This window comes from Mchenga conophoros, linkage group LG7 (genome assembly GCF_057382185.1).
Source record: "Mchenga conophoros isolate Kocher_MC1m ecotype Shallow Benthic linkage group LG7, M_conophoros_male_GT1.1, whole genome shotgun sequence".
NCBI classification, from domain to species: Eukaryota; Metazoa; Chordata; class Actinopteri; order Cichliformes; family Cichlidae; genus Mchenga; species Mchenga conophoros.
In genome coordinates this window covers 51,891,922-51,916,282 of record NC_140532.1, presented here as the reverse complement: position 1 = coordinate 51,916,282, position 24,361 = coordinate 51,891,922, and the positions used below count along the sequence as shown (strand labels likewise).

General features: G+C 40.1%; 1 protein-coding gene across 2 annotated transcripts in view; it reads right to left on the bottom strand.

Moving 5' to 3' along the window:
• fibcd1b (fibrinogen C domain containing 1b) overlaps positions 1-23,982 on the bottom strand; it is a 125,501-nt gene extending 101,519 nt beyond the window's left edge. Inside the window, exon 1 of one of the 2 annotated variants that reach the window (XM_085280054.1) lies at positions 22,959-23,982. In XM_085280054.1, the coding sequence (XP_085136180.1) occupies positions 22,959-23,030 (72 nt within the window). In that variant the 5' untranslated portion in view covers positions 23,031-23,982. The remainder of the gene's footprint in view (positions 1-22,958) is intronic. The other variant, XM_085280053.1, reaches the window with a different exon arrangement.
• Positions 23,983-24,361: the final 379 nt, after the last annotated feature.

Here is a 24,361-nt window from a genome sequence, read left to right as displayed (position 1 = left end):
ATATTGCAAAAATTGTAGGTTGAGCTTTTGAAATATGATGTTTTCTGTCTGCAAAAAAGACCCATATGGTAGAGACATGATTTTTAAAGAAATTTCAAATCATTTTATTTTATTAAAAACTCTTTAAGATGTTTGAAACTTACTGCTTTGACACATTTCTCATTCAATATGTAATATTTCCCTACCTCATACTGATAGGCTTTATGTGTTTAACAATTGCAAGCAACACTTTTTTTTATCACTAAACGACAGCATAGGACATATAGGTCTTACAAGACATAAAGTAGATGTAAAATATTTACTTAAAGTTCATATTTTGTCTCCATTTGGTTAGTCTCACATAACCTGTGAGAGAAGAGGTAACAATATATGCCTTTTGAAACTGAAAGCCCTTTTTCAATCTTGCTGTTTCACTTCATGCTTACAAAGAAGCCGTTCTGACCTTACGGTGATTGCGTGCTTTATAATCGTGGCTGCAGTGATATGTTTTTGCATTCCAGTGTGTGCGTCTCAGGGACAGTTGGTGACAGAGTCAGTCTCTGTGTGGCCAATTGCAGTGTGAGCTCCAAGGACAGGCAGTGGAGGGTAGAGCGGGTGATTTGTCTCTTAGGATTGAACTCATCCCCCTGCTCTCCTGCTGGCCTCTCCTTCCTCTTCTTTCTCTGCATGCTGTCTTATTTTGAAGGTGAAGAACATTTCTTGCAGTGTTTGCATGCATTCATTTTAGCTGATGCAGCATATTGTCTTTTCGGAATTTAGAGTTTGTGTAGCGTGCACAGTTACACAAGGTCACAGATCCTCAAATAAGCCATTAACATTCACATACGGATATTGTATGTTAAACAAAGCGCTACAGCACAATTTACATATTTGCTTTAGCCCAACGGAGATATAAATACTTATACTGTATATTTTATATATACTATTCTGACCATATAAAACATTTTAAACATTATCATAAAAACTATTCCTTAGGCCTTGGTACTATATTATGCATTTTATTGTGACTTTTTAAGTTTATTTTTACCTGGGGATTTTTTTTCTAATCAGTCTGGAGTGGCTGTCTGGGACCAACCAAAGTTCTACGTTGCTCTAATATTGTGATTTCTAGCCAGGATTTGTCTTAGAGGCATTCAGTCATAATCCCACAGATGGTAGCTTCACACCATTGGCTCTTCAGCCAAACACATATGCCAAATGTGTCTGACCCTGTGTTCTGTCTCCGACTTAGTAGGAATACAGCATCAACAACCAGCAGCATTAAGAAAATATATGCGTATATACATATAAACTGCTCATAAAGGGTAATATAATATTTTTGCGAGTCATTAGCTAGGGAATCCAAAGAAAGTGCACCATTTTCATCAATCATGAGCTTTACACAGAGCTGCTCCTTTCAAATCATTGTGGCCTACCATGAAGACACAGCAAATAAACTAATCTCTTATTATATTTAGCACTCTGTAGCATAATCATTTTTGTTGTTTTTAGTTGGAGAAGATTATATTATTTTCTCAAAACTTTATAATCTGTGCTCTACGTATTAGGAATTTCTATTCTGATTTTGAATCATTGGAAAATCACAGAAAAATCAGACAGGCATAAAAAAGCTAGACTGTACACATTGGAGTAAATGCTCACCACTCTATAGCTAATCACGTCTGCTATTGCTTTTTTGCAACTTAGCTTGATATATGAAAACTGTGCTAAGAGGTAAAATAGAAACTCTTTTCATTAAAGTGCAGAAGAACTGTAAAAAAATGGCTAATGCTAGTGTATGGAAACCAAATTGCTCTTTAATAACTCTATCAAGGTTTTATAATGATATATTACTTAAGAATAGGATGTTATGTTAACCAATCAAGTGCAATGACTTGCATTTCTATGCTTTTTGCACTGAGAAAGACTAAGCACAGCAAGGGCATTATTAAGATCTGTGAGTCCTTGACCTCACTTTCAATCCTTAACAGTGGATAACAGTGTATTTCTTAAACATCTTGTAATATTGATGTTAGGTTTTAGTATGAAATGCTTACTGAGTTACTTCCAGCACAAGTGTAGACAGTAACTCGTATTATTTATCATAACATAAATAACTGTAAGACTACAGAAGGTACCTTCTGATATGTTGCTATAATATCTTGTTATTAAAGATCTAAAGAACAGATTTGTTGTTAAAGATATACCCATTAAGTTTAATTGTCTCCCTGACATTTGTACCTTTTCACATTTTCTTTGAAAGTGACATCCTCTACAACAAATAACCAAACTTCTTCAATGTTCTGCATTAGAAAAGAGTATGTGTTTGTGTTCGACTATGATCATGTACAGTGGGGCAAAAAAGTATTTAGTCAGCCACCGATTGTGCAAGTTCCCCCACTTAAAATGATGACAGAGGTCAGTAATTTGCACCAGAGGTACACTTCAACTGTGAGAGACAGAATGTGAAAAAAAAATCCATGAATTCACATGGTAGGATTTGTAAAGAATTTATTCGTAAATTAGGGTGGAAAATAAGTATTTGGTCACCTCAAACAAGGAAAATCTCTGGCTCTCACAGACCTGTAACGTCTTCTGTAAGAAGCTTTTCTGTCCCCCACTCGTTACCTGTATGAATGGCACCTGTTTGAACTCATCATCTGTATAAAAGACACCTGTCCACAGCCTCAAACAGTCAGACTCCAAACGCCGCCATGGCCAAGACCAAAGAGCTTTCGAAGGACACCAGGAAAAGTATTGTAGACCTGCACCAGACTGGGAAGAGTGAATCTACAATAGGCAAGCAGCTTGGTGTGAAAAAATCAACTGTGGGAGCAATCATCAGAAAATGGAAGACATACAAGACCACTGATAATCTCCCTCGATCTGGGGCTCCACGCAAGATCTCATCCTGTGGGGTCAAAATGATCATGAGAACGGTGAGCAAAGATCCCAGAACCACACGGGGGGACCTGGTGAATGACCTGCAGAGAGCTGGGACCAAAGTAACAAAGGTCACCATCAGTAACACACTACAACGGCAGGGAATCAAATCCCGCAGTGCCAGACGTGTTCCGCTGCTGAAGCCAGTGCATGTCCAGGCCCGTCTGAAGTTTGCCAGAGAGCACATGGATGATACAGCAGAGGATTGGGAGAATGTCATGTGGTCAGATGAAACCAAAGTAGAACTTTTTGGTATAAACTCAACTCGTCGTGTTTGGAGGAAGAAGAATACTGAGTTGCATCCCAAGAACACCATACCTACTGTGAAGCATGGGGGTGGAAACATCATGCTATGGGGCTGTTTTTCTGCCAAGGGGACAGGAAGACTGATCCGTGTTAAGGACAGAATGAATGTGGCCATGTATCGTGAGATTTTGAGCCAAAACCTCCTTCCATCAGTGAGAACTTTGAAGATGAAACGAGGCTGGGTCTTCCAACATGACAATGATCCAAAACACACCGCTCAGGCAACAAAGGAGTGGCTCCGTAAGAAGCATTTGAAAGTCCTGGAGTGGCCTAGCCAGTCTCCAGACCTCAACCCCATAGAAAATCTGTGGCGGGAGTTGAAAGTCCGTGTTGCTCGGCGACAGCCCCAAAGCATCACTGCTCTCGAGAAGATCTGCATGGAGGAATGGGCCAAAATACCAGCTACTGTGTGTGCAAACCTGGTAAAGACCTATAGTAAACGTTTGACCTCTGTTATTGCCAACAAAGGTTATGTTACAAAGTATTGAGTTGTATTTTTGTTATTGACCAAATACTTATTTTCCACCCTGATTTACGAATAAATTCTTTACAAATCCTACCATGTGGATTCATGGATTTTTTTTTTCACATTCTGTCTCTCACAGTTGAAGTGTACCTCTGGTGCAAATTACTGACCTCTGTCATCATTTTAAGTGGGGGAACTTGCACAATCGGTGGCTGACTAAATACTTTTTTGCCCCACTGTATGTGTGAACACACCTGTTCATTAAGGTCAATTTCCTGGAGTCCTAAATCTGATTTTCCCTCCTCAAAAGTGAATGTGAAAAGATTATTACTGGCTTCGGTCTTGTTAGCCTTTACAAAGCTTCCCAGAAAGCAAACACAGTAGTACTGCTGCTGGCACTACTCATAAATACCAAAGCAATTTTGTCAATAGGGCCTTTACTGTAATGGAAACATTCTAAACTTCGGTGCACAATAACCCTTCAGAAGCTATGGGCAATAAGTGGAGCACGTACTGCAGAATGGGGATATGCATGCATCGTTAAGGGGCCTCTTCATGTAGAGTGCGGGGGTTTGATCGCTGCCTTTATAAGGTGTAGTATCGGTCACAGGAAAATGTTTGTGTTATTGTATAACTTATTGAGAATGACACAGTTTCAGCATCAGTAAGGGCATATTTTTAGATTTAAAGCTATCAAAGGGCAAACAAATGGAAAAGGAATAGTCTTACGAGCAAATACATATTGCATGGTAAAGCAATACCCTAGCAATGAGTCAAAACAAAGCAAAGCAATGGCATTATGCATAAAACAGTGCTGCAGCAAAAATAAAAGCGCTGCAAGCACTGTTTTCCACTCCACGAGGAAAGCAGTAGTACCCACCTTAGTGAAAAATGGGAAATAAAGTAAAACCCTAATGGCTTGCCCAGGGTTGGTATGGAGTATATACTGCTCAAAAATTAAGGGATCGTTTAAAACACATATCAAATTGTGATGAGTTAAATAATCAAACTAAAAAATCTTTACTGACATATAATTTGTTGAAAACCAAAAGTCATAACAAGAGCCAGTGGAAACCAAAATCAGCAAATCTTTAAATATTGCATTTAAAATATGTTAATGTTGTTCACATGTTCCCTTAACATTTTTAGTGGTATGTTTTAATATATTTCTTAACCATATAACATATTTATGTTCATGTATAATAACAATCTTACTAAATTAGTGTTCTGATTTGTGGTAAGACATTTTCCCTCGTGGTGAATTTGATTTGTTTTTGTTGCAAAAATCCTGTTAGATATATCCAAGCATCCCATTTGTTCAATATGGTTTGAAATAACTATTTGCACTTGAATCCGGGAACAACACTGCATACAACAATTTTTTGTATGTACTGTTAAGCTGTTGCATTAACAGTTACTGAAGCCAGTTAATGCAATCCGAATTGCAACCTAGCATATTTTACTTTACTTGGGCTACTAGTGCTCAAATAAGAAAAAAAAAGTGATGAGGTGGAAAAAATGAATTTCAGGCCACACCATTTGAAATAGAGCACTTTTTTTCCTTTTACATTACTCTGAAAACTTGGATCAAAAGTCACCAGCCTGAATCTTTGGGACTGAGAAGCAGACAAATATGAGAGCAGAAGCACACTTGCTCTCTGGCTGTTTGTAATAGGAACTGTCACACAACTGTCACTTTTCCTGTGAATGAACTAGGGCTGTGTCAAAAAAAGTACTCCAAATGAACAGTCAGAATACGGCAAGGACTAAATAAATGTAGAGTGACTGCATAAACAGACCAATTGAGTGTGGTTAGCTAGTGCTAGACATCAGTCATGCTCAGGAAGTAGCAGACAAGCTTTTCACTGTATTTACTGAACTAGAACTATATAATAACTCAAACTCACCTCATGTCTGGCAGGTTTTTCATACCAATTTCTTGCAAGGGCTAGTGTAGGTTCAGAAGTGACAGGAAAATAACCATATGGTATCCTAATGCTACTAGCTTACTGTTAGCTAGCAAAAACAAATCTTAATATGAGTTTCTAGATTACACATCGACTTGAGTTAAGACTGGCAACTGGAAATCAAATGGATCAAATTAAAAAACTTAACTTAGTTTAATTTTGACTAATTAAACAAGATGATGCAGTCCTTACAGCATGCCAATTCTCCAATTTCAAAACAACAGTAAGGTGGCAAACCTATAGATTTGACCCATTCTCAAAATAAGGAAACTTTAAAAGGAAGACACACAAGAACTTAATTAATGGAGTTCTCTGCTGACAATTTCTCTGGAGTTACGAGATTAAACTGCTTCATTAGTGTCTGGGGAGAAAACAGACAGACGAGAAAGGCAGACCTTGGGGGGGGAGAGAAATGGGGAGACGGAGAAAGAGTAAGAGCCTGCTTTGTTAGTGTTTGAAAGAGCCACTTTCAAGGCAGTAATTATGACGCAGAAAGAATGTAATTATTTTCCCAGAATGCCAGAGGGCTTTCAAGTACCTCTTAATAGTGATGGGTGACAATCTAATAGACTACAGATATAAGTGGTGCACGAGGCTTAATTGGTGTTTAAATGTAAGTGACTTGTCTGAACACATCTAGGCTCTTTCCTAAATGTGTCGACTGCGCCTGCACCTTATGATCCAGCCTGACATGATGTGACAAATTTGATCAGAGAAAAGCAGTATCATTGTGCAACTCATGCAATCTGACAGCTTGCAGTAACAAGCCTGAGGTGTTGCGAGCGTTTTAAGACTGATTAAGCCGCTGTCACATTTTGCACTTCCCTGGAGATTCCTGTTTAGTGCCAAATTCACAATCAGATGTAGAAACTCGATGTGAATAGAGATCGTCACGGGTCACTTGAGAAAGTTAAGTTTCAGATGGCACATGTTGGCTAGGAAAATGAGCCAAACGTAAGACACTCTAAGTTACCAAGAAGGAACTCAGCTGCATTACTTCATGGTATTTGGATGACCAGCTTTTCTATTTTAATTAATTGTGATTTGGGGATTTATGCTTTACAGGGAAGCACAGTATCTCACTCTAAATGACTTTTCACACATGGGCTGAAGTGTCAAAATAAATGATTCACTATAATGGATAAACCACTTTGCACCTTGTTGCTGCTTTTCCCACTGCACTAGTGTGAACATGGCTTATGGGAACAGAGGCATTCTCTGTATAAGCCCGGTGGGAAAACTGCAGTGATGAGTTAAAATGTCTGGACTCCTAATGGAGGGAGAACACACCACACAATTTTGTTTTTTTTTACTTGAGCCTCTGTCAGCTTACATTTGAGCACTGTCTTCACACAGTCATTTCCTTTCCTCGCTACTCTGCTAAAACGTTGATTCGAGAAGCTTAGTAGTCTGACTGAAATCATAAATCCATTTTTATTCATTTCCAGATTTTCATTTTGGAAGATCTATTATAAAAGGGGGGAAAAAACTATTGAAAGCTCAATACATACAGCATGCAGTGACATTTCGAGTAAGCCACAGCACCAAAGTGTTGTAGCTTGTAGCTCTAAGAAAATCTGCTCTGACGCAGAGAGTGGGTTGTGAGGCTTGTGACAGATGTGAACAGCAAGCTGAACTTTATTTTAATAAACACTGTAGAGGGATGTGTTTGCCACCACCCCCAATACCCTGATCACCATTTGACCCATGGCCCGGCTCACAGCCAACTTCTAATTGTGACAAGGCGCATATGGCACACAATTATTCAGAATAATCTGTTACCATGGTGACAGCTGACCCTGATGGCGACTGATGCATGCTCTTTATGTTAGGCTCCGTGGTCAGAGGCAGTTTTTGCCTCTTTGCCCTCCTAATGTGCTGCGGATTAGAGATGTACATTATCACTTTAATCTTCTCTTTAACCCCTTCCATCGGCCTCGCAGCCCCAGCAGAGAGACGCCTACAGCCACTCAGCGGAGCTGCATATGGCCACAAATGACGTGTGTTTTCCTGCTTATGTGTTTCATGAAAGCCTAATATAAACATACGATTTCATTCTCCCCATAGTGCCATCCTATCTCAGTAATCCACTTCACTCGTCATCTCCATCAACTCCCTTTGGTGTCTCTAAGTGTATGCTCATGATATAAATATACCAAGCTGCTGTTAAGCTCTTACTTACTCTGTCTCTCCCTAAGACAGTCATCTTTCACAAAACAGATAAACAAGCCTTTCACTCGGGAGGTGTATATAACTTACTGGTGAGGTATTCCCTCCCCTTCACCTGCATGAGTCATAATTTTTTTAGTAATGGCAAAATAATTTGTTTTGAGCTTAAAAATGTCAAAACTGAATTTTCCTCAGATCAGTGACAACAGTCAAAAAGCCATTGCAAAGTATATTAGGTAAAGATTATGATTTTAATACAGTAATAATTTTGTTTCAAAGATAGGAGTCATTTTTTATCACATTTTCCCAGTGATGCTCATGCATCAATGACACACACTCGATGCCAAGACTTGAATCAAGTTAAATTGTTAAGTGGATTAGAAACAAATGCTATTAGGGCAGAATTCTTCCATTAGACAGGGAAGTCAGTGTGGAACATTGTTCTATAAGTTTCTCAGGTTCATTTATTGATAATATATGGAAGATATCTAAGCCACTGCAGCTTTGTGACCCCTGACACGTCTCACTACAAGCTGACAAGCAACTGTTATACCCCACGTAACAGAAATCCCCACAGCAATAACACCACAGCCACCTAAAATAGAAAATACACAATCATCACTTTCTCTTCAGCTGATGAAGGCAGTACCTTAACCCTGGAGTTAAAAGTCAGTCTGTCAGAACAAAGGTTAGTGACCCCAAATCCCCCCACCATCTCTTCTCCTAAACTTGTCATTCCTTCATCCTCCTCTCCTACATCCATTCCTCTTGACCACCCTGCCCCATAGTGCTAAAGAGTTTCTCTCTGCATCTTCAACACATGCAATAAATCAATGTGAGCTGAGTGGCTGTAGAAATAGTGTGAGTCTGATTGATTTCTTATGTTAGCACATTATAGGAGCCTGTGAGGGGGCTGCCAGATTTCATTCCCCAAGTGAGAGAGGCTGTGCGAGAGAGAAAATAAGTTCAAAGTATGGTGGGAATTAAAGAAAGACACTGTTAGCTAAAGAACAATTTTCAAGACTTGTCTGTGATTATATGACAATTATGCTACAGTCTAGTCGCAAATTAAGGGTTGTCAAAAAAAGAAATAGACTCTCAGTTTTATTCTTTACTTTTCGCTGCTTTTTCTCCAAACCCTACATCTTTTATAAAAACACCAGACTTCAAACTTTTCTGTTAGATATGTGACAGAAAAGTTTAGCCGGCTTCCCTGGAGCATTTAAGAGCTGGGTGTCTCAGCTCCTGCTCCTTCTCTCCATTCACCCAACTCCATGGTATTTGTTTGCGTTGGCTTTCATTTCATTTTATCAACTGATAAAACACATCAGCACACCTCATGGAGTACTATAGTTTTCTATTAAATGTGGTTAATACATTGTTAAATTCTGGTGCAAGTAGTGTCTTTTCCATTATTTGTCATGGCCCTTTAGTTGTACTGTGACAAATTTGGGGGCTCATCTGGGATTTGAACCTGGAGCCTCTCCAAAAATGTTGGCGGATGAATGTTAGGTATGTGTTGTTTAGTGTAAAACCTAAAGCAACCAGGCCAAAAGCCGCCCAACCAATAACATGATGCCACCAGTTCAGAGGTCCCAGGTTCAAATCCTGGACGAGCCCCCAAATTTGTCACAGTTAGTCAAGTGCCATGACAAATAATAGGAGAGAAATGACTTAAACCAAAATTTACCTTTTTATTAACCAAATAAAGTAGACAAACATCGTGCTTCATGAGGTGTGCTAATCAGCGTTTTCATCGTAACACTAGTTGGATGGGTGATTGAATGTTAAATATATATGGCTTTGGATGTTGTGATAACCTTAAACAACCAGGCCAAAGCCCACAAAACAAATAATATGGTGTTGGGTGAATGGAGAGATGGAGCAAAAGCTGAGACACCAAGCTCTTAAATGCTCTGGGAAGACTGGCCAGGTGTTTCCTGTTGTACTGATTAACTCTGCCTACCAGACAACACAAATGAACAAACAGCCGTAACACATCATGCCCTGACCAAGACAGAGGGCTGTCACAGATCCAGTCCAGTTCCGTCGCGTGTAAACTTAATTCATTAGTGATTCTGTAAGGAAACTTTAAATAAAGGTGGCAGACAAATGGCTGAGACACTGCTGTGCTGACAGACTTTCTAAAGGCTTTTACAATATCACACAAACCTAGACTGGAAGCACTTGTACCTGATAATCTGACAGCTTGTCTGGAAAATGTCAATTTAAGATTACTAAAGCAAGGTCAAGATGAAAGTAAAAAGAAACTTTTACAAGTGTATAGATTTTAAATTGTGCTTTTACATGCCATCCATGAGACACAAAAATAGATGAATGAAATTAAATAATACTAAAAACACAAGGATAGGGGGATATAGAGGGCAGATAATGCTCAGAGAGAATGCAAAGATAGTCTTAAGATTCTGTTTTGAACTGTTTGATAGTCAGGGACTGAATGCTGCAGTGTTTGGGCCATACATCTTCTAAGTCCTTGGATAAAATAACAAGCACTCCAGCAGAATAACAAAACTAAGACATCAGTTTCAGCAGAGAATAATAAAATCCCCTCTGGCACAATTTAAACAAAACACTAACATTAAAAGCCTGAAAACTATTTATACTATTTCCTGTATGGATGTTGTATTAGATTGCAATTATTCTACAGGTGGCTATCAAGTCTACGCCAATACACACTGTGAGAGCCAAGTCAGACAAAATGCCAGTAAAGGACACTGCTTGCCTTTCACACAACAAGAAAATACAAAACCTCTGCCCAGCTGGTTGTTTTTATGCATCATAGAGTTGAATTAATTTTTATGAAGTCATGGTTTCTCAAAGACAAACTGTAACATTTATGGTGAGATCTCAACAGTTCATCCCATATGACCAAGGTTATGAGCAAATATGTGCAGAGTCAGTCTGCAGATATTTGCTCATGGAAGCTCATAAAAGTGGTACTTTCCTTTACTACTGTGTTACCAAGGTAAAGGTAAAGGTAACATGGTAAACTTTACACACAGAGAAGATTATCAGCAAACTATCAGCTTAACTCGTGTTTACCTTTGCCACACAGATGTCTCACTTTAACCAGGTTGGCTCACCAAGGTCATCCCAGCGCTATTCTCGACCGGGTTAACTTCAGAGGATCAGACCAGCAGCTCACTACTGATTAAATTACAGTCATCATTCCCACAGGACTGACAGGAAGACCATCGGAAATATTTGCAGATCAGATTTTAAATGTCAAATCATAATTTGTGTGTAACTATAACACCACTTTCCCGGTGCTTTGTTCATAATTATCATAATGGAGTTTGCAATTATGTACTTCTACCTCTTTCACATGAAAATGGTTTTTGCTGAATAGGTAAATCTAAATCTAACACAGCCTGCTCTGTGATGTTAGTTATTCAGAGCACCTAATGCTAGGCTCAGTGAAGCCAGATCAACCAAAGTGAGTCAGTCCAAGATGAACTTGCTGGTCCATGCTAAGCATTAACATTACAAGCTTATTACGGACTACAGACTCCATGTCAAAATGTATTGCATGTGATATTGAGTATTAGGAATATTGTAGAATGCTATGCCTATTATCTGCTGTTTCCTGGATATTTGTGTCCATTCACGAGCTGCTTTAGCTACCGAGCTTTAGATGTGTACATTTTACTGTAGCTGGTTTTCCTGTAATGTTTTGCATTACTAAAGAGTCTGTGTGTCCGGTTTCATGCACAGTAGGTGTCTGCATGAGTGAGTGTTTGTTTCTCTGAGGAATATGTCGTTCTGTTGATGCCAAATTCCACAGCATCAGCAGAACGAGTGGTCTGCAGTACTCAACATTTCCATATCCAATCACATTCAGGATATAGTATTGCAGAGACGTGCAGAATTTCACCAAAGGAGACAAGACAAACCACATATAATAATTATGCTCTTGTCTAGTGAAGCCATACGAGGGGCTCAAAAACTGCTCTGAAATGAGATGTAAGTTGACATAAAGCATAATGGTTTTCTTTTTGGTGATTAAAAAAATGCAAGGTAGATGATGTATGACAAAGCCCATTTCAGCAGCTCTGTGTCTGTGTGATTTTTTTTTAAATGGGCTGAGAACAATAATATGTTTCTTCCCAAAGATATAGTAAATCCAGCTATGTGGGCTAGGGAGGGATTTTTAAAAAAAACAAAACGCAACAACAATCATTCTCCTACATTTTTTTTGACAGATTTAATGTTTGAATCACTTAAAAGGAGGGTTTTGGAATAACAACAAGCCATGGGAGTGAGGCCTACAATCCTCATTTATTCAAATGTGCCACTTTCCCCCAGCACATCTGAATAATGGCACACAGTCTGCCAGATTGAATTTTTGATGATGAATAAATAATGGATGTTAGTGGATAAGTCTGTTAATACATTAGCCATGAGTTTGTCATAACTGTTTAATTGGATAGCTGCAATAAATACATTTCTGCATACCCCCCTGCCTCCCTCTGTGTCTGATTAGTCCTGGATAGATTTCATGGATCAAATCTATTTTATTTATTTATTTTTTATTCCTCTCCTAAAACTGTTCTCACTTCCAATACCTTTTGGGATACTCATATCACTCACCTAACCTCTCTCTTGGTGTTTTCTTCATATCCTACTAATCACAAACGTAAAACATAACTGACTTAAAATATAGTTAGCGGGAACTCTTCTACTATTAATGACTGATACCAAAGATGCTTTACTGCTTGCGGTCAGTGCCATCCTTGCAGAAAATGTGATGTACATTTTAAAGGAAGGGATTGGGCTTGGTTTGGTGCAGGATCTAATTAATTCTCATTTCTTATTATCTTGTAAAAGCCGGTCCTTGAAACTAAAAAAAAAAAAAAAAATCGGTGGCTATTAACCATCCACTGAGTGTGTTTTTTCTGACACATTTAACTGAATGGATAAGGAATTACATTTCCAAGCCAATTCATAAGTCAAGAATACTACCTAATTAGAACAAGGTTTTCTTAGCCTCCATCCTTGTTGTCAATTAATGCTGCTATTAACCTTGAGACATCTGATGGCGCATGGCCCATAATGACGCTATTATGTTTCCTCCGTTAGCCTAAGCAAGTCATCAGCAGGTAAATATATGAAGCTGGTTTGCTGTGGAATTGCCTTTACTTGGCTCAGAGAAGAACCAATAATGTGATTTTGGAGAGATGGCTGCACGAGAGAGAGCAAAGTATCTCGATCACGTGTGCTCTGGCAGTAAAAAGAGGCCCCCAGTACACAAGTACAGGAACAGATGACACTCTTTAGCATTACTATTTTAAAAATCAGCTGTGGCTTGCTCCGAGGCATTCTCCATATTCAGCTTAGTTTATGTTAAGACTGCATTATCATCCTCTTACCCCCTGCTCTCCTATGCTTTTTCTGCTCCAGGTCCAGTGGCCAGCAGATGGATTTCTTGATTAAACTTCCCTGTATATCATAAATTATTTACTAGATTTTCAAATGAATTCGCTCAATTAATTCACTGTTCAGGCTTCATTTTTAGTTTGATGCATCAGAAAGGAAAAATGCGTAGGTGACTTGTTTTGTGTGCTTCCATGTGTGATGATATTTAATAGTTGATTAATGATGAGGGAGCATCAAGACAAAAAAAAGCCCATTATGTGGTGTTGTGGAGCGATGTATGTTCGCTTAAAAGAAGGATCCTAATCTCACATCTCTATTTTATCAAGACGCTAGCGTGACATGAACAGAGCTCTTTAACTCTTACATTGAAATCGCCAGGAGGAAATTGGACATTTCTCACTGCAGATATAAAGATAGGGTCCAATCTGTCAGGGAAACGAGCCCGGCTAGTTGTCCTCTGCGATGACTGAACTCTGTAATACATGCACACGCTGCATCGCTCTCATCCCTCACCCCACCGCTCGTTTCACATCTAGCCCACTCTTTTCCTCCCATCTCCACACACCTCTCATCTGCCTCGCTCTGCTGCCTCTCACAGGTGATTTCCAATGCATTTTTAATGCTGAATTAGCAGGGAGGTGAATGATCAGCTGCATATTAGTGATATTATAGTCTCTTGGAATAAAATAAAACATTTTCTTTCCTTTAAAGTGTTCCTTTTTTAATCTTCATGACTTTTTTTGCAACATATGCTGCAGGACCAGCAAAGGTCCAACAGATGTACTTTTCATGTCCTTCCCTGCCTGCTTTCCTCTCCCCCCAAGTCTTTTCCTGGACTCTTAGCTCTTCTACTGTAAAACCCTACCCATCAGGTCAGCTTGTTGACAGGTCTGTCAATACGTGCTCTGGCTGGTAGAGAGTAACCTTGGCCTCTTTCTTAATGCTCGCATTTACTTTTTCTCACAACTGTTCAAAAACATACAACAGGCCACCACCATCATCATCATCATGTACACACGTTGTGTTTGCCCACACACATTTAAGGACATGCAAGTACACTGAGTCACGTGCACCTTCGGGCATACACACTTGACCCAAAGCGTATGTAGTGCACAAAATCAACATAATCACCAGAACCATGAATCAATTAGGTACAGTTATTCCCTATTACAGCTGTTTTCCTGAATGCGAGTGAGCCCTTGGTGATGCTTTGGGGCATCTGCAATGAGCCTTGTAACTGATCCAAGAGTTGACTGTGTGGAAAAAGACTGCGTTCCCTCCCCAAAAGCAATGTGTGGTATATCTGATAACAACCCTTTGTTGATGGTACGTGGGATTTTGAGCAGCTGGAATATATCTGCGTCATCTTGCAAAGGTACATGTGCCCCCAGCTAGCCCGCTGTCTACGCAACACTGATCTGGGACTGTCTATGATTCATTCGCTCCAACCCTCCTGTGTCATTTTTACTCCACTTTGGGTTACTCTTTTGTTTCTTTACTCTAGGTCTTGTTTTCATTCTTCTTCATCAAATTCTGTTTTCATTTGTGTTCCTGTCCTTCCTGGATAATGGCTCTTTTTTCTCCGAAGGCCTCGTTGGCCAGCTTGCAGCACTAGAGATCTGAAAGTCTGCACATTCATGTGAATAAGAAATATATACACTGAGAAAGTGAGAAAAAATATAGAAATAAGGGGTGAAAAGCACACAGGAAAGCAGTTCCCATGTTTAACCTTCAGATGAGCAAAGGCCTATCTTCATAGAGCTACGCATCCCAGCATACATTTCTATTCTGAATATCCACTAGCTCACCAATATTGTGGATCTGTAGTCTTGTTTGAAAAATGGTGCAGGCATTCCAGATGTGACCTGTTTTATGTCCTTTTTGAATATCGCCTAGATGCCCCTCCTGGACTTTTTACCAACAAGCAGTTTGTTTACAAAAACGTCGTATTAGAACAAAAGATGACAGAAATACTTATAAAAATAGTAGGAAACATGAGAACATTAAACACAATCATGAGACAGACTCATAATCTTAATCCTACCATGAACTAGCCAAATTACAATTTAACCATAGGGTTGTATTTGTGTATTATCTATTTGTCAGTATATTGGTACTGGCATTTACAACAGTGGAAAATTGAAAATTAATTACACAGTTATCCATCAGAAGGCGCTCTGCAACTTCTCTGTTTTCAACACCACAAAAATAACAACAAGCTAATGCTAGCAGACTATAAGACATGAGTGATATACGACTTGTCATGACAACAAAAAAAGATGATCTTTATGTCATTATTGTAAGAACTTAATACACATAACTAGGGATGGGTACCGGTGTCCGGTGCCATGATGGCACCGGTTCTGACATAAACGGTAGTAACCAGACCGAAAAGCAGCGCACATTTTGGTGCTTTATTTAGGTGCTTTTTTTTTCCTGAGCTGTGATACACTTTAGATTCTAGCCAATCATTTTACGTTTCTGAGGATAGTAGGCGGGTCCAGGTACGTACGTTCTTTTAGAGCAGAGCTACAGATTAAAAATGCCCAAGGCCAAGCGGTCAAAAGTCTGGCTGTACTTGACAGCAAAATATGCAAACTCAGCAGCCTGCATCAAGTGCTTTAAGCTGATACTGTGATACTGTGCAAAGGAGGTAACACCTCAAATCCGATGAAACACCTGGCGACGCATAGCGTTTTTTTAAAAGCTGAAAAATGCGCGTATTTGATAGCTTGCTGCGAGACCTCACACTGAGCACATCTACTGCGGGTGTGGTGCCTGTTATCGGACCCGGAGTTAGCAACATCCCCCAAAAACCCGAAGAGAGTCCTGGCCCCTAGCCCTGCCAGTGTAGCAGAAATGATGACGGATGATGATGGCAGCAGCAGCCGTTCTTCTCTGCGTGAGTAGCTTAATGTTGTTTGTGTGTAATTTACGTTGAGTAGGCTAACCACGTTATTACATTAATGCATGTAAGGTGAACTAGCAAACACCGTCGTAGTTACATGCGGCTGTCTTCTTGTTTGATGGCAGATACTCCCTTCACCCTGGCCAAAAAGGCTAAAATGACCAAAGAAAAAGTGGAAAACAGCTAAACATGAGAGGTTTTTGGACAAAGTTTGTGTTTTTTCCATTGTTTAAGCACTGCTTCCAGCCCAGAGTGATGCCATAAATCCCCTATAGCTGCAGAAAAGGCTAACATTGTTATCTTTTTACAAAAAAACAGCTGAACATGAGAGGTTTTTGGACCAATTTTGTGTTCTCCATTCTTTGAGCACCGTTTAAGCACCGGCACCGTTTGAAAAGTACCGGTTTGGCACCGGTATCGGATAAAACCTAAACGATACCCATCCCTACACATAAACCAATATTTTGAAAAAATACAGCCTATGTATTGGATTTTGAAAACTCCAAATATGGGAGTGGTTCTTATATAGTGCCATTTGAGTACTTAAGCGCTTAAGTGGCTTTATACAATATGTCTCATCTGCATAAGTACTTCCTATCCAGTATTCGGACACACATTCAGAGTCCGATGAACGCATCAGGATCAGCTCGGGGTTCAGATTGGATTGGATTCTGGTTCTTCAGGGACTGAACCACCAACATTCTACATTGAAATACATACATAAATATTTTTTTTTATTCAATTAAAAAAAATAACTCAACATATTAAGACTATCTGTTTACAACCATTTTGTAACTAAAAAAGTTGGAAATATTAAAAAAATATAAAAAAACAACATGCATCTGCTTTTTATTTCCATAGCAATTTGGTAACCAATATTTTGGCCACCTCTGGCCTCATTGCTCATTATGACCCTTCAGTATTTTGCAGCTGAACAGTGACCATTTCTATTGCTGTAACCATGGAGTGTGCTGGGATGCTACACAAAATGGCTCTGTCTGTGTCGGAAACCTAAACAAAACTGCATGCCGCTCCATTACGACACTCAATCACTTTCTATGAGAAAGCACTCTTCACTTATATAACAACTTGACAGTAATGGCTCATTACCTCTTTGATCCACCAACACACAGGGTCCTCTCACACATTCATACCTTCATTCTAACAATAGTCCTACACTCCTGTGAACCACTTAGGCTTTGAACCCACAATTCAACAATACTAAAACAATGGAAAGCATCTATAGCGCATGGATGTGTTTATAGCTGGAAGGAAGCTGATATTGCACCAATACAAAGAATAAAAACAGAGAGAGGCAATTAGAAAAGCATTTGTGTGAGAAGAGACGTACCCACAGGAAGATGAGAAACAGCAAAAAATTAAGGCTTTGAAATTCATTATAGTACACGCGCCAGTTTATAGGGGATGTTGCTATGAAGAGCAAAGTGAAATCAGTGACACCGAGGGACTGTTTTTGTTTTCTTCTTGATAAATAGAGTTACTATATCTATTCTGTCCCCCTCCCCCAACTAAGTTTGAAAGGATTGATAAAAGTAAGTCATCACACAAGAGAAACATGCATAGACCCTCGCATGAAAATGTCAAACTATAAGTACTTTCATGTACTGTACAGTTCTTAACACAGCCTAATTTGAGATGTTTACAGTACAGACAAAAGCGCCCACATGTAAAGACAGAGAAAGCAACTTCCACATTATCATTGTAATTGATGCGCTGAAGTTGACTGAAAGCAGAATGTGTAGCTATTATTGTATCCGTATCGGTGATGTGACAAATACACGAAGCCCTTTGGTGTCAGGTGCTTCCTCGATGCCAAGCCAGAGCAAGGCAGGGGAGACCAAGGCCGAGGTTGTTAGAGCTGTAGTCCTGCCACAGCAAGACCCCCCACAGGGAAATCACAGGCCCAGTGATCCAGGGAAGTCTCTCTGCTCTGTTTTGCTCCAGTCCACATGGCCTCCTATACCTCTGGCCAGCTCAGCAGGTTCATTATTTCGACAAGGGTACCCACAGAAGCAGCAAGCCCACATCTGTCACGGAGACGGCACGCATTTACAATCTTCAGCCCTCAACATACTGTTATGCTGATGATTAAAGTATCATGGCATGGCTGTATAGAACATATACTTCACATGTGTCTGCTTCCAGTGTAGCGTTGTTATTAGGGCCGAACAATTAATCAAAGTCACGATATGAAAGGCCGCAATTTTCCAATCGCAAATGCTGCCCTATTAAACACAAATAAGCCGTAGCGAGTAAAAGTTTAAACTATGATGACAACTGCAAATTCTTTCTGTTACAGTTAATAAATGTTAAATCTTTGCATATCCTAGCTATCATCCTAGCTAGTATGCTAACTGTGGGCATGCCAGCAGTTTTAATTTGATCATTAATTAGCAGCGGGGAATGTAAGTACAGCCACGACTCTCTTTTAGTCATGTTTTTGGTCTTTACCAAATCCTTTGGGAAGTAGCTGACTTTTTACAGGCTGCACTCATCTATATTTTCACTCTTTTTCACTAATTATGGCTTTTGGTTTAAAAGGCTCTACAGAGAAGAGGAGATTAATAATTCTCTGTATTGATCGCTATGTGGGAAAGGTTTTGCTGCCATTTCACGCATTCTTTATATGGAAAAAAAGAATAATTACCATTTTTGTACAGTGATCATGGCAATTTCATGTGTTTGTTTGTCGAGTGTAAATGGCTTCTCAGTTGTACGCACATTACTGTTTTGAACTCGTCACATGAACGCTATAAATCGGGACCTGAACGATTCAGAGCTGCAAAGAAGCGTGCTTTGTGATTGCAGATATCAAGATTACCATCAGTTGCCTCTTAACAGCTGCTTGTCGTTATTATCATGGAGTAGCCACTCTGCAATCGTGTTGTGCTGTTATCCAGAAATCTAAAGGCACTTTGGAACTTCTTCATTATGTTTGAATGCTACTGAGCAATATCAAGGATGAGACTACTGTTGATTGGCACACCCCCTCCCATTGACCAGAAGATATTGCACGTTTCCCTTCCATTAAAAACTGAGGTTAAGGTGCTTAAAAAATACATATGATACATATTCCATTAGTACATGAGCAAGATTACTTAGTGATTGCACTCACTTCAGGGCACTTCAGTTTAATGTACAGGACGGAAATAAAATAATCACACAGTTACTTAGAAATAAAAAAATTTCCACTATTGCTGTAGGCGTAAATCAGTGTGTGCATGAAGTGCTACAGAGCCTGACTCTTGTGCCACAGTTGCGTGTGGGTACAACATCTAATTAAGTGAGTTAGTGCAGTTTGATAAATACCAGCAGAGGTGTCGACATAATTTGTGATATGGGTTGCTGCTGAGTCTGTTTTTGATACTTGTGTGTGATAAACATAGTGTGTGTGTGCACATATCTTTGCATGTATGTGTTGCACATCCTCCTCCTTCATATAGCTTTCCTTCATGATGTTTTGGAGATAGATAGACTTCCTAACTATTGTTACACGCTTTGCTGACTCATTGATTCCATTTCTTGACTTTGATCAGTTTGTGTTGGTTGTGGTTCTAAAGTGAAGCTTAGGGTGTAAGAGCTGACAAACTGTCAGATATATTCCATGGTTTTCTAGTCATAAACAAAAAGGTTTTTTTCCTCAATGCTTTGGAAAGTTTAGAGAATGTTATTGATTATCTCCAGCCCAAGTGGGCAACCCCACTGGGCTTATCTCCCTTTAAAGCTGTACTGTGTGCGTGTTTCTGCATCATGTGTGGTAAAGATGAGAAATATACAGACATATCCTATGTGCAGTACATTTATATATACCATAGGTGTTAGCACATGTGTATGCACTTATATCACACTATGAAATTTAAAAAGAAAATGCCCCTTAACCTGCTATAAGAATCACATCACAGTAACTAATATACAAATCTATAAATCTGATATAGAAAGGGAGTTTTTCCTTCCCACTGTTGCCAACGTGCTTGCTCATGGGGGTGCATATGATTGTTGGGTCTTTCTTTGTGTGTATTATTTTAGGGTCTACTTTACAATATAAAGCACCTTGAGGTGACTGTTGCTGTGATTTGGCTCTGTATAAATAAAATTGAATTGAATAGAACAGCTAACCTTTCAAAAGAAGACCTACAGGACAATGGGGTTTCTGTACAGAACAAAACCTTTCTTATTCCAGTGTTGAATTACAAAAATGTAAAACTGATACATAACTTAAAACAGAGAGTTGATGAATCACAATTTCATCAATTCATTCCAGCCATGTAAGCAAACAGGTTAACGATTCAGGCGAGCGGCTTTCATCGGAGCGTGAGAGAAAATGGAGGTTAAATCCTAACAGTTAAGCAGGTCATTGGCTTCAGGAGTCACATGATAATTCACTTCCTTGTCCTTTGGATACCTTTTTGATATTATGTAAATGACTGAAAACAAGTTCTGTTTTCCTATAATCATCATCCAGTCCTTTGGGCTTTCATCATTTGGACTGCATGCGACCAAAAGCTCTTACTCTGGGGATGTGTATTCATTCCAAAGCAACCTGCTCTTATCATATTTTGTTTTTGTTTTTCTGTTGTTTTTTTTGCCTTGACTTTTCTCAGCTCTGACTTTTTTCATCAAAAAAGCCTAATATGAATGCTCCGCTATTGAAATTCTCCCAAGTTAATAGCACATCCAACCATGTGGCCACAGTCACACAGTTGCTTTGTATCTGGCGAAGATTTCAAAGCCGGTTTTTAAGTCGCACTTGAATCTCCGCTTTACTCTAAATGGCACCCATCTGTTACAAAAGGGCACAGATGACAGCCCACCTACAGCAATGACTCAAATATGCAGAGTTACCAGACAAATACCAGGCGATGTTTTGTAATATCAAGACAAACAGAGACCGCAAGAGATCTCTATTACCTGATCCCTCCCCACTGGGTCTGAAATGACTGTGTCAATAGCACGAGACTGGAGATAAAAGATTGGTATTACTGCTAAAGATTGCAGGGAGAGACTGGCTGACAGAAAAAGAGGGATGGGGTGGGGGTGGCAGAGAGAATGGCTATGTCTGCCTGTGTGTGATAGTAACATAACAAGTGCCGAAGAAAGAGACAGATTGATGTAGGGAGGAGTGGGACAGATTGGAGCATTAGGCATTCTTATTTCCCACAACATCTCCTCTCACCCAGTGTTGAAGTTATGGATAACATTCGGCTTTTTCACAATATTAGAGTCATTCAGATTTTTCTTTTTTAAATCTAAACATGACTCTTCACTTTTCATTCATTCATCAACAACACCCCCCCCCCCCCCCCCCCCCCCCAACCTCAGTTTAGTTTACTGATCAGACACAGAGAGGCTAGCATTGCAGAACACACACACACACACACACTCAACACATTAAAACCCAGGGCAGGCTATCTGGTGTTCACGTGACCTTTAAGTGCTTATAAAATAGACAGGGGAGCTTGTAGGCAATAAAACGCTGGCCTCGACTTCACTTATAAGCAGGTTACATGAAGATCTGCCAGCTGTAACATACAACACATTAAACTCATCTCGGTATCAGTCCATACTCATGCAGCAAGACTCAAACACAGGCCCACAGTGCCACCATGCAAGTGACTCTGACTGAGCCCTGAAATCTACAGGAGAGCAGCAAGCCACACATCCAACACCTAAGCAGTATTAGAAATGTGCCAAAGTCCAGCGTCTTTCTAACAATTGGAATGGCACCATTCGCAATTCACAGTACAAAAAACAAAACAAAAACATTCTAAAAGCACATATTATTGATTAGTCTCACTGGGATAATAATGTTGTCGTATATTTTAAAAAAAATCTATTGTGAGATTTATGTGAGCTGATTTCCTTTGAAACAAATCAAAGGTGCGTCAGCAATGGAAAGGTCGCCAAACTGCAGGCTCACGTCAGATTTGCTCTTACTGTCTCAGATTTCTCTGAGGAACTTTTCAGCACTTTCACATTTCTTATTAAAAGCCATCTACATTTTTAGAAACAAGGAAAGGAAAACGTGTGTTTTCTCCTTTCTGTGTGTTTTGCAAAGGCCACAAGCTGCATCAGTGCCCCGAAATCCGATCCCTTGTTCCCGAGGAGACCTTTCTCTCTCTCGCCTCCTCTCTCTGTCTCTTTCTCTCTCTCATTGGCTGTCAATAACCCTCTACTGACCTTGTGAAAACACATTGACTATTCCCCAAAGTAAGCCTTTCGTGCATGCAACACCATACACGTCCGACCCTGTCCCAGTTCACCCGAGCGGGAGACAGGCTGAACTCAAGACTGTCGGGAGGATGTCTGTGCGCCAAGTTTCGGCATTTTCAACAAGACAAACGGGATTTTCAGACAAGCGAGCAGCTTGCAGCCCGAAGTAATCTGACAATATGTGGTGAGGATGCAGCCGAGATGCGCAATTATCTCCTGCAGTGATTTTCACCTATTCCCCTTAATTAATGTATTTCTAAGTAGGGCTAACTAACACGTTCGCGCGCTGTGACACATTAAAATAAAAAAATAAATACAAAGTAGCCGTGGGGACCGTGTGATCCGCGGGTGGGTTGAAACATTATGACAGGAACAGAAGTGCTAAAGCTCGGGGAGTCGGGAATAACAGCTCATCTGCAGCTTCTGTCTCTACAGTGCAGTGATTCGCCCGAGAGGCACCAAATTCAGCGTGGTAACACTGCAGCAAGCAGATGCACCACTCCTCATAATAATAATAATAATAATAATAATAATAATAATAATAGTAATTTAAAAAAGCCCACAGATCGAGTGGAGAATGTGCGGAACATACCTGGTTTTTATGCCGAGTTCCATCTTCGAGTTCAGAAGAGCTGTTCATGATTCCCCATCGGTCATTTACCATCACACGAAGAATCGGCGCATCGAATCCGCCTGTGTTTCGGGGCGGCAGGGAATAAGCCCACTCTTTTTAAGTCTTTACCTGCGATTCAGCCTACTCCATGAGAAAGAAAAATGGGGGTACTGGACGTAGAAAAACGGACAAGGCAAAAGTACTTATGTGGCACTTGCACACATTACGCACCAAGGGAACTTAGACTAAATTCCTCCAGACTTTCCTGCTTCTGTATCCAATATTCCAATTAGAAAGAGTTTTCTTCTATTACAATCGCCTGGAAATTAAAAACAGATTCACAAACGCGATTATTTTGCATTTAACAATTTTTTTTTTTAAAAAGAGCAACCTCTCCCCCCCAAAATTTATCTTGATCAAGCACCAAGCGCAGTCCTTTTAGTCCACAAAAAGAAATCGACAAAAATCTTTGTTCGCTCAGATTGCTTGGTGCATTCTGACCTTTGCGTCCACCCACTCCCGTTATCCGGACACTTTGAGGCGCCAGGTTGGCCAAGACTGTTTCCACTTATCACTGAACAGGTAGAGAGAAGATGGGGAGAGAGTTGCAGAGCCGCCGCGTCCTTTCCACTTCTCCAGAAACCCTCCAATAACGGAGCCGCTGGACGGATACTCTTGCTCTTTTTCTTTTCTGCGCCAGGCTGATCTATCTGGGAATTTCACACAATGCCGTTGACAAGACGTGTTGCGGTGAGATTAGCGTGCTCCGCTTGCGAGCTCCGCACGGGGCGCTCCGTGCCTCCGACTGTCAATCAGCGCGTCCCTTCGGTACGTGCGGCGCGCTCCAGGGCAACGTTCCACCCCAGTATCGCCCTGCCCTCGATAGATGTGCCACCGCCTCACCGCCTACTGCTTCACTTCCACCTCAGCGCAAACCCTCCTATCCCGCTGCAACCCAAACAGAAGCAGATCATAGATTATATATATATATATTTCTAATGTGGAGACAACAGACTGTAGGCGGTTAAACACAATCCTGAGAACAGATTGCTGACGGAATCCTCCTTGTGGAAATCTAATAAAGGTTGCTTCATATTTCAGAGATTGTCACAGCACCCTTTGAACATTATTGCACCCAGTGTCTGACTGGATTTTAATGACTAGACGTAAGATTACCTAGGATTTCTAATTGGTGTGACAGCCGGGGGGGGGGGCTCTTTGGGAGTTAAAGGCAGAAGAACCTCAGTGAGGTATATAAAAAAAGAGGGAGATGAATCAGAATATTAAACTGAAGCTACTACCTCATTTATTTCACAGAAGTCAGACGACTAGAGCCCTTTCCTGGATTAACACAAGTTTGTGTTGTGTTTCAAGCTTAGTGG